This window comes from Alosa pseudoharengus, unplaced genomic scaffold (assembly GCF_046254945.1).
Source record: "Alosa pseudoharengus isolate Yale_2024_CS ecotype anadromous, Long Island Sound unplaced genomic scaffold, YU_APseudo_1.1 YU_APseudo_1.1_scf_7, whole genome shotgun sequence".
Taxonomy (NCBI): domain Eukaryota; kingdom Metazoa; phylum Chordata; class Actinopteri; order Clupeiformes; family Clupeidae; genus Alosa; species Alosa pseudoharengus.
In genome coordinates this window covers 31,595,079-31,606,433 of record NW_027468859.1, presented here as the reverse complement: position 1 = coordinate 31,606,433, position 11,355 = coordinate 31,595,079, and the positions used below count along the sequence as shown (strand labels likewise).

Here is an 11,355-nt window from a genome sequence, read left to right as displayed (position 1 = left end):
TTTGGGACACAACAGTGTTGTGAGTTTATTGTGTAGGCCTAGAGCAAATAGGCAAGGGTGTGTGTGTGTGTGTGTGTGTGAGCAAGCCAGCAAACGTGAGATGGCAACTGTCCTTGAAAATGTGTATATGTGTTTTGTCAGTTTGACAGAGATGTGTTTTGCTTTTACTGTGCATGCATTTTGTATGTAATGCGTGTGTGTGTTTGTGTCTGTGTGTGTGTGCTGAGTGGGCATGTAGTGTGTTTGTGTATGTGTGTGTATGTGTGTACTGAGTGGGCAGGTAGTGTGTGTGTGTGTGTGTGTGTGTGTGTGTGTGTGTGTGTGTGTGTGTGTGTGTGTGTGTGTGTGTGTGTGTGTGTGTCTGCGTGCGTGCCGTGCTGTGTGTGCGTGCGTGCTGAGTGGGCATGTAGTGTGTGTGAGTGTGTGTGTGTGTGTGTGTGTGTGTGTGTGTGTGTGTGTGTCTGCGTGCGTGCTGTGTGTGCGTGCGTGCTGAGTGGGCATGTAGTGTGTGTGAGTGTGTGTGTGTGTGTCTGCGTGCGTGCGTGCTGTGCGTGCGTGCGTGCTGAGTGGGCATGTAGTGTGTGTGAGTGTGTGTGTGGGGGGCATGTATTGTGTTTGTGTGTCTCAGTCCATTAATCCTCTTTGCCTTGCCTCTCTCTGATGTTGAGACCTGGTTGCCAGTACAAATCCAGAATCCCCTCAAACAGTTTCCTTGAGGAACAGACATTATCTGGCAACGGGGGCTGAAATGATGGGTTTAGAGGCCTTGGCGGGGGCCCAGTCTGACTGGATCTGCTTTGAAGCAGCTCTGTCAATTAGTGTTTGAAGTTGCAAACCCAAAGCTGTGCAGAACAAATTACAGGATCAATCTGTGACCACTACCCTTTTGGCCAAAGAAAGATATGTACATGTATACACACAGACAAATAGCGCCTGCAATGTTTTTGTTTTTGTGTTTCTGCGTGTATCTGAGTGTGTTTGGATTGCTACCCAGCTGCTATGTTTATAGGTAAACAACAGTACTAGCTGATGATAAGACAGTGTTTCCCACAGAATTGAGTTCTATTTGTGGTGGTGGTGGGGGGGGGGGGTGCAGAGTTACTTGTTACTACCGTTGAATGCAATGGTTTTGAAGCTGTGCAAAGGTGCACATAGTTATACAATGAAAGGATTTCATCCAATGTAAATAGTACAGCATAGAAAATCATTGTGTGGTGGTCAATGCTGATATTGTAGTGGCCCGCCACAAATAAGTCAGTGTATGGGAAACACTGATAAGAACAAGCAAAGTAAAGGTTAGATTCCTTAGCAGTGGGAGAAATCTGCAATAATCAGACCTGTATTTCATTTAGGACCACATATGGAAGTGTCCCAAATCAAAATAAAAAAAAAGTCAGATTCCATATGACTGTCTATAGTGTAACTAGATGTACCACGTAGCGGTACAAAATATGCCGCTCAGTCCTGCACATCCATTCCGCGAAAATAAATCATATTAATGAATTTGTCTCCATCTTCTACTCCATCCCCCACTCTTGAAACTTTTGTGTATGCTTGTTTGGAATGTGTGTTTGTACACATTTCGCACACAAAGTAGCCTACTGGCGCTGCAAAGGTGAATAGATTTGTTATAAAACCTTTAAAATCTCTAAACAATCACAAGTAGGGCAGTTCATCACAGTCCATCCATTGCAACTGGACTGATGAAAGGTACACCTGTAGGCTACATTGTATTTGGGAAAAGCAGAAGGTAGCAGCATAATGTATTTATTTATTTATTATTAAACAAAACAATCCCTGTCAGTTCCATGCAGTTTTCAACAGCTATCAAGAAGAGAGGTCATGTCATGGATTTTTGTGAATGTTTCTTCTTCTACATATGCATAAGTTTAGTCATCTAGTTCAAATGATATTCAGCTTTATTGTCAATGCACAAATTAAATACCAGTAGTCTAAAACAAAATGCCGTTTTACCCAGTGGTGCAAATAACTGACATGTCCAAAAGGGCCTTCATGAAATGCGTTGCGAGACTGTTCATACACATTTTAACGGGCAAAGTTGAAGAGCTACTCTCCGTTATTGTTTGTGCAAATAATATGCTGATTCATGTTCCCTTGCATTTTGCAACCATGATGTCCATGGTTAAGCTCAATCTTTTGACGCAATCTTTTGATTTTCACCCAGCCTAGTCCATGGTAGGCGCCCGATAGAAATATTGTTTAATTTTGCGATTGAGATATCCACGCACTGGCGCCCCCCCTGCGACGTGTTCGCCCCCCGGTTTTAGAGCTATTCTAAATGCAAAAATGCATAGAGGGAGTTATGACAAAACCGTGACTGTTAACAAACTATAAGCTATATAAGGTAGGCCTATTACACAACACAAATTGTCACTAGGCTATGCTGGCGACCCAAATAAAATCTCCGTTGGAACCAATGGCTTACACCTTACAGTATCAAGCTGCCACCTCTTGGCGAAAAGTTAATAGTTTTGCATATCAGTAGTAATACATTTCACGTAGCTGTGAATCACGGAAAGGGCGAATGAAGTGGACACTTCTAAATGGAACCCAACCCACTGTACAGTAGCTCAAGGTCTGTGGCTAAAGCAGCCATAATGAAAGCGTTATCATTGTTTGGATACTTCACACACACGTGTTTTTTAATCGCATAGACTACAACTACCAAGCTGGAATCAAAGCACATCGACTCCCCTCTCACACCCTAAACACGCACTTCGAACAAACAAAAAGCGCCTCAGTCTCACGGAACAGCCATAGGCAAAACTGTATCTGACCGGTGTAACGTTGGTACTAAATCATCCATCGCAAAGAATGATTTTTGTAGCACGTGCAACAAATATGTGTAGGTACAGCCCTGCCCTGAATACATCTCAACGTGCGCTCTAAAACATCTGGTTTAAATGGAGATGTAGATCATCACGGGATCATAGATTTATCTTTCAGGTAGCCTATATATTTTCCATTAAAAAACCATCACGTAGCGAACGTGTTGTGGCTAACTCACTTAGCTCCTGTTAGTAGCCTAGGTTATGGTCATAAGCAAATGAGATGACAGTCGAAAGATACAATTAGTGCTGTCATCGATTTGCTTGGTAGCCTATAAACGCATTTATGGTTTTCTACAAATACATCAATAATCAAATTGGCCTCCATCACTCAACCATGCTAACGGTAACATTATTTTACCTACGTTCTGCTATTGATAGGATTAACGTAGCCTACCTGCAGTAAAAAACAAGCATGTCCGATAAACATTCTCAGATTTATTTCGGCTTCAAGAGGAAATGGGAATTACATGTCATGCAGAAATCATCCTACCCTTAGACGTTCTCTGCGGTAAACTACTGTAGCCTATAGTCTTGTCCTTGTAGGAAGCATAGTGTCTTTCCAACCCACTTTAGATTAACTTCCAACAAAATTATGTCTCACTGCAACGATGCGCCATCTAGTGGACAAACGACTACTTATCGCCAATACTGGAAATGCAGCCATGATGATGATGATGAATATTTATTTTGGCTTTCTTTTAATCCTACTGAATTTGTAATTATGTATCGGCCGTTCTAATACCGATAGTATGTGGGTGCCTGTGTGTGTGTGTGCATGTGTATATGTGTGCACCACCATCTACAGGCCAATGAGTGTAGAGTCACTAAATGTACACATAACTTAATTTTTTAGACCCCCCCATGGATGAAATTCTACGAAACTTGGCATACCCCCAGAGAATGTCAGGTTAATCATACACAAAAAATGTGGTGCAGTTCTGAACGTCTTTACTGAAGAGAGGGGCGATTAAAGCAGAATGATATTGCATTTTCATTTTTTACCGGGGGGGTGCAAATCACAAATGAGTGATTATGGGCTAAGTTGATGTGGGCCCTTGAGACCAACATACCATAAAAATGTCTTCATCCTCGGTGCCACGGTTCAGGTAGTTATTTAGGAAAAACTGCATTTTTTGGGTTTCGGGGGGCCCAGCGCGGAAGGGGAGTGGCCCCCGGGGACCAAACGAAATTTTTCCGTAAAAGTCTAGTGGGGCTACATACCCACCAAATTTCATGTGCCCCGGTGTTTCGGTGCCCCGGGTATCGTTGACCAAAATTTCAGGAAGTAGATGACGGGAAAAAAAAAAAAAAACTTTGACAATCCCTATATGACCGCTTCGCTAGCTTCGCTAGCGGCGGTCATAATGATAGAATCAGATGTGTCACACTATCTGAAAAAAGTGTATTAGTAGATTAGACTGGTAATTTGAATGAAGCATGCTAGTTATGATACATCCACTTTAGCTTTGTTGCAACCCGAAGTGGAGTGGGGATTGATGTCATATTTTATCATATTCTAATCAATGAGTCTAAGCCTAAGCTAAGCTAAGTCTTTTTTTGTCTGAATGCACTACATGCGATCTGATGGCCTTGTAGGCCGAAACGTTATCGCATATAAAAAAAAAAAATTCATTTACTCGGAGTGTGCGCCACCTTCCTTCCCTTTTTTTTTATATTTTATCTTCATACCTTATGCAAAGCAGAGAAGACTTCTTTATTTTTTCACACAGGCTTAAGTATTACAGTAAAATGTTGCTTGCACTGGGAGTCTTCAAAATTGAAGCTCTATTTGTTTTAGCTTGGCAGAGAACTGATGTAGTGGAAATGGCTGTCTGCTAGCTCCTGTTTGGATGTCTTCATTTTACTGTGTTAAAAAAGGGAAATGGATTCCTCTCTGCCATCTGTGTGAAGTCACTTCCAAACTGAAAACCTGCCACTTTAACAAGTCTGTTCTGCTCTTGTGTTCAACTGTCAAGGGGTTCGAAACTGTCTCAGGGGAAACACCTAAATAGCCTTCGCCCAGAGACCCTCTGGTTCCCACGGTGACCCTCCCTGTTGCCATGGTCGCGTTGCCTCTGATGTTCTGATTCCGGAACTAGATCCCTCTCCGTGTGTGTATCAGAGGGACTTTTCTGTGGTTTTGTTTTGGAGAGTAGACGCACAGCCCCACACACTGGCAAAGGCAGAAGAACTTCAGGAATAATTGACAGACAAGCAATGTTTTCAATGTTTTCGCACCTCCAACAGGCCTGCACTAGAGATCTTCTTGTCCACATTTACCTGGGTTGGCCCACCAGCTGGTAATTGCTTATTTATGAGTCATGGCGCAACGTTTGTCTAAGAGGACCTCACCACATAAGGGAGCCTACAAGGACACAGGGTCAGGTTAGGCCAGAGGTCATTGCTCAGTCCTATTCAGCATCTCTCTCCCTCTTAAAATTTCTACTTTTAGGCAGAAAATCTCTGTGAAGACCATGTGTACCAAAATCGGACATTTGTTTAGAAACACCTTGTATAGGTTAGAAAACTACTCTTAGAAACGTGAAAAGATCAAATTGTGAAGTTAGACCATTAAACAGGTCATCATCATTATTTTGGGGCGGTCCTAAGAAGGGGTTGCGGTGATGCGATGAGTTCCACTGAGCATAACTCCTCCCCTTAAGGGTTGAGTGAGCAGGTGGACAAAGCAGTAGAAAGTGAAAGTCCTGCCATGTATTCCTTCTGCCTGTACACTTAACAAGCCTTGTGGAAAATGTGCTTTCCACTGTATCAAGATGCATAATTTGTGCACTTAACACAGGTGGTTTCACTAATGAGCTTATCTATCTGACTGGAGAGTTCTGCGCATTAGACTCAGCTGGTTCAGAGACTGTCTCGGAGCTCTCACTCTCTCTCTATCTCTATCTCCCTCTCTCCCCCCCTCTCTCTCTCTCCCTCTCTCCCTCTCTCTCTCTCTCTCTCTCTCTGGCTGGTTCTGTGTCTTCACAGTGGAGCTCTCTGAGCCAGCAGGCCGGAGGTAGCGGCAGAGAAACTGATTCATATTCCTGAGCTTAATTAATCAAACTGGCCTCCTTTATACGCACACACACACACACACACACACACACACACACACTTCCTGCTGACACTGCTGGAGTCAACTGGGCTTCCTCTCTCTCTCTCTCTCTCACACACACACACACACACACAAACACACGGTTTACTCTGTCCTTTATCTCTCTCCCTCCCTCTCCCCCCCTTCTCTCTCAGTCCTCCTCTCGCTCTCCACACACACACACACACACACACACACACACACCGCAGGACGAAACACAGGCCAGGTGTAACGGAAGCACTGGCTCATGTTTACATATCCTCCCCTTTCTCCATGTCCTTACCACATTTTCCCTCTATCCTTTACACACCACATCATCTCTCTCTCTCTCTTTCTGTCTCTCTTCAGATCCGTCTTTCTTCCTTCTTTATCCTACCTTTCTCTCTCCCCCCTCTCTCTCCACCTCTCTCTGATGTTGAGACCGGGTTGCCAGTACAAATCAAGAATCCTCTCAAACAGTTTCCTTGAGGAACAGACATTATCTGGCAACGTCTCCTTTTCTTTCTCTCCCTCCTTCATCTCTGCTTCCCTCCTTCCCTTTCTTCCCTCTGTCATATAAGCCAGACGCCACTGCACGCTGTAGTGTACACCCTTTCCCACCTCTCCATCACTGATGTGAGCACTGTGTGAATGATGTGACTGGGGCCGGCGGACTGCTCTGTCGCCTCAGGCTTCTGCATTGGTCATGTTCATGGCTTTTATGGGCAATCTAATTAGCATGTCCACAGGCGTTAGCACTCACATGTTCTGTTAGCCGCAGGATGCTCCTTACCTAAGGCCCTGTATACAAGAGAATGAGCTGTTCCCGGGAATTAATGAACACTCTGTTTCAAAAACACAGGCTCAGCAGAGGAAATGGATATAAAAAAAAGCCTACTTTAGGGTTCAGCTTCTTTTTCTCACATGTGTAGTCTTCCTCTGGCATTTCATCCCCTTAGAATTAGAAGGTTTTATCTGCGGTCTGAGAAGTTCTGAGATATTGAGCTTCAAAGTTTTTGAGTTCCATTGAGTTACAATGATATGTGGAACAAGTCTGTTTATACAAAAAAGTCCAAAAATGCAAGTTACGTGAAGAAACACCCCACAAAATGTAGATAAGATGTCGCAGAATATGAATATGTGAATAACTAAGTTTTGACAAAAATGTTAGATAGAACCTTAAAATTCCAAGTGGAGGATTTAGTGAAGTGTTTGTAGTTAGCGTGTAAAGTTCCACGTTGGGATTGTAGCGAAGGGTAAGTCTTGCTACTGCACTGCTCTTGCCCTGGTGGTTGGGCTCTGGGCACGGTGTTCAGTAGCTGACCGCAGAGGACACTGGGTGTGAACGAACTGTGCTGCTGTGGAATGTTTGTCACTGCGGTTATTTATATGTGGCTCTGAAGGATTTTCTGGAGGCCGTTGTGGTTTAATGTATAACCCACAAAGATCTCTTATCTCTCTCTCTTTCTCACACGTGTATGTGTGTGTGTGTATGTCTGTGTGTCTGTGTGAGTGCAATGGCCTGACCAGTTTATTCTCTTTCTCTCTTCTCTCTCTTCTCTCTCTCTCTCTCTCTCTCTCTCTCTCTCTCTCTCGTGTTTGGGTTAGCATTTGGTCACAGGAAGGGCCATGAGGGGAGGGCAGTGGTATTTCCTGTTCCTGGGAGGATAAATAAGTTTGCAGAATGCTGCTTGAGGTTTCTCTGGTCACCTCTACAGGCCTTAAAAATAGCCTTCATTTATTTGCATCCCCCTAGCCAATCAGACTGTGGCTTTTAGCTGTCATCATCCATCCATAGCCGATCAAGCTGCTGCTTTTAGATAGATAGACACACATATACAGTATATGCTCCAGAATTATTGGCACCTCTGCTGAAGGTGACTAAAACAGTATAAAAAAATAATCTGTTGGTGATTTATTGTAATATCACAATGAAAAAGAATGAGGAAACATCCAACCTTGAAGGGAAGGAAATTTATTTTGAGAAAAAGGGAAATCTCATAAAGAAATAAATATTTTTAACAAAACCACGTCACTCACAATTATTGGCACCCAATATATAATATATATATATATATATATATATATATATATATATATATATATAATATTCTCCTAGATAGGAAAGCGTGCCAAAAATTGTGAGCAACGTGTTTTTGTTAAAAATATGTATTTCTTTATGACATTTCCCTTTTTCTCAGAATAAATTTGTTTTCCTTCGAGGGTGGATTTTCCCTCATTGTTTTCATTGTGAGAGTACAATAAATCACCAAAAGATAATTTTTTTATACCTTTACCAACTTTACCAAAGGTGCCAATAATTCTGGACAGTACTGTATCTCATATACATAAAAATCACTCACAGAAATGTAAAAATAAAAGAGCATGTGAAGGTCTGGTATGGACTTACCATGGGATGCAATGACCATGTTAAGGTGCTATGGTAGAGTGTGTGGAATGGTGGTAGTGCAAAAGTGAACAGTGAAGGGATTGAACAGTGCAATAACTTTGCTTGTTATTACATATTAACTATGAAAAGACAAGAATGTAAACACAATATAATTGCTTAACAAACAAGGAAAATAATATATGTTAAGAGCAATATGTAATAGGGAATAAGTTATAAGGTGTAGATGTTATGACCACAGTCCAGATAGTATAGAACGGCTAATATAGGTGGACGGCAGACAAAAGTGAACAGATTAGATTAACTTTATTGTCCCAGAAGGGAAATTTGTCTTGGGCATACAGTGCTACATACAGCTGCTTACCATACAAAACACACACCAGTTCAACGCCACATACCACATAAAAGACAACAGGAATAAAATAGCACAGCAGACTTAGGAATCAGTAGGCTACCTCAGTCTGAGCAAGAGAACACATTTCCTTGTGTTGCCCTCTTACACCAGTGAATATAATTTTAAATTTCTCAATTATATTGCACGGTCCCTCTTTCTCCTCAGATATTGATATTGCACATTTCCCTATGATATTGCACATTTCCCTAATAATTCCCTAATAACATTTTAAAATACATCCCAAAGCCTGAATAAATTATCAGCAGTAAAAACCATCACTTGTAAAAAATTATTGCACATGATTTACAATATGATGATATGATGGTAGGGGCGCAGAGAGACAGGCTCATGCTAAAAAGTCCATTTCTCTCCTCCCCTTTTGTCTGGCACTAAAAAGTTGGATGACCCTGGGGACAAAGGACCTCCTCAACCTATCTGTTTAGCATGACAGTGACAGAACTCTGCCACTGAACATGCTCCTCTGTTTATTGAGCGTGCTGTGTAGTGGGTGGCGGTCATTGTCCATGATCGCCAGCATCCTGCTCATGGTCCGTTTCTCTGAAGTTGTTGTGAGAACTCTGTTAGCTCTCATCATCCATCAATTGTGCACTGATTTGAATCCTCAAAAAAGCTTTTTTTTTTCCAGGCTATTAACCAATGATGCATTATTATATTTTCTATGTACCCCAGATTTTCTGGGTTCTTTACTCTTTAATTGAATTTGTATTTTTTTTCCGCAGTCTTCCCCCCACTGTCAACATATTTAATTCATGATGAATATCTTGGCGCCCTCCCCGCACTGCCTTGTGGGTAATAGGATGTTAGGGCCATTAGTTTCAGAGGGAAATGGGCTTTTTACCACAACGCCGAAACTAGACCGGGAGCTATGTGCTTGGATTGCCTCTGAATTTATGAATCCCAGTTGGAAAGAGCTTTCATGCTGTGTCTTTCTCATTCTCCCTCTCTCTATCTATTTTTACTCTCTTTCTCTATCTCTGTGTCTGTCTGTCTCTGCTGTAGGTGGCGTGAATATTTGGGCCATCACGCCGGAGGAAAGGAGCAAACATGACCGCCAGTTTGACTCGCTCACCCCTACACTCGGATATGTATCAGGTTTGTGTACACACTCAAGCACACAGACATACACACAGACACACACACACACACACACACACACACACACACAGACACACACACTCGTTGACTCAAGCCTGTGTCGCTTTGAATAAAACGTCTGCTAAATGATAGTCACCTTTATCTCTACAGAATCTCTCTCTCTCTCTCGCACACACACACACACACACACACACACACACACACACACACACACACACACACACACACACACTGTCTCCCCCTACCCCTCAGAGTGATGAGCAATGGAACTAATCAATGTGTTTCACCAGCTCTTCTCATATTTACCTAGTTCAAACGGAGAATATTATTGCCTCCGATATGAAGAATCAAAATATAACGTTAGCATTTTAAAACTCATTGCATTTGGTAGTTTCCCTTTTTGTAAGTCACTTTGGATAAAGGGGTCAGCCAAATGACTAAATGTGAGTGTTAATGTGAAACAGAGTGGAATAGTTGTCTAAATGAGTCTTCATGGCGCTTCTTTTTATTGTGCTATTTACTATGTATTTATCAAAAATCCTTTTTTTCTGGCTGAGAATGTTCACATTTGGAGACAGTCAGACCCAGTTTCCTCTGGAGACAAAGTGCAGCACTGAAGTCACAAAGCCGGGCTCTCAAACTGCTTCAAGAAGGAACATTTGTAGGGTTTTTGGGAGTTGATGACATTAGGAAGGAAGTTGTTCACCCACTAATCAAACCCGCTGGCTAAGCAGTTACTAGAAGAATGACACATCTTGCAGTTCCCTGGGAATCTTTACTCTCCCCTCCACATCACTCCTAGCCTTTGCCGTACCCCTGTGGGATGCTATGTGATGTGTCTGTAGTCATAGAGTGGTTATCATGCCTTTGCAGTTAGAGTATATTTTAGTGGAGGTTGTGGAGGCTAGAAGTAGCTTCTTAGCAGCTGATAATACCGATGGTTGATTTTGCTACATTGCTGTGTTGTTGGCTTCAATCCTGTGAAGCAATAAAGCAGGTTTATGTACCACAGCAACACCCAATATGAGTTCATATGGGTTGGCACAGATGACAGATATGCTGGCTACTGAGCTCCATGAGACAGGGTCCTAGAGACAGTAGTATTAACACCTGAGGCACCTGATATTAGTATTAGCACCTGAGTCATTTGCCCCCTATGAGTAGACTCTTTTCAATGACAGCAGTGACTAGTAAGAACACTAGCTGGGTATACATTCAGCTCATTGGCTTATTTTAAGCACAGTCATGGACATTTGGTTAAAGTCTGTGTGCATTTCAATACACTGTGCTTTATCTGAATTAAAAATGGACATAATCCTAATCAAGGGAAATGTTACACCAAACATTTGAAATGTTAACACCAAATCTTTCAAGAAGGGAGATCCAAGGTCTAACAGGAGCCAAGGAGCAGGACCGGAGCACTCAATGCTTTAACGTTTTTTTATTAGTGCAAACTGACTAACGTTTCGACGCCCATGCGTCTTCTTCAGAGTCAAACAGTCAATGGCAATGA

At 42.3% G+C, this 11,355-nt stretch overlaps 1 protein-coding gene across 4 annotated transcripts in view; it reads left to right on the top strand.

The window, feature by feature from the left end:
* The window catches only part of itsn2a (intersectin 2a), a 96,318-nt gene that overhangs the window by 20,450 nt on the left and 64,513 nt on the right, over positions 1-11,355 (top strand). For all 4 annotated transcript variants that reach the window (XM_076271741.1, XM_076271742.1, XM_076271738.1 and 1 more), the window contains one exon: positions 9,747-9,839. In XM_076271741.1, coding sequence (XP_076127856.1) covers positions 9,747-9,839 — 93 coding nt within the window. The remainder of the gene's footprint in view (positions 1-9,746; positions 9,840-11,355) is intronic.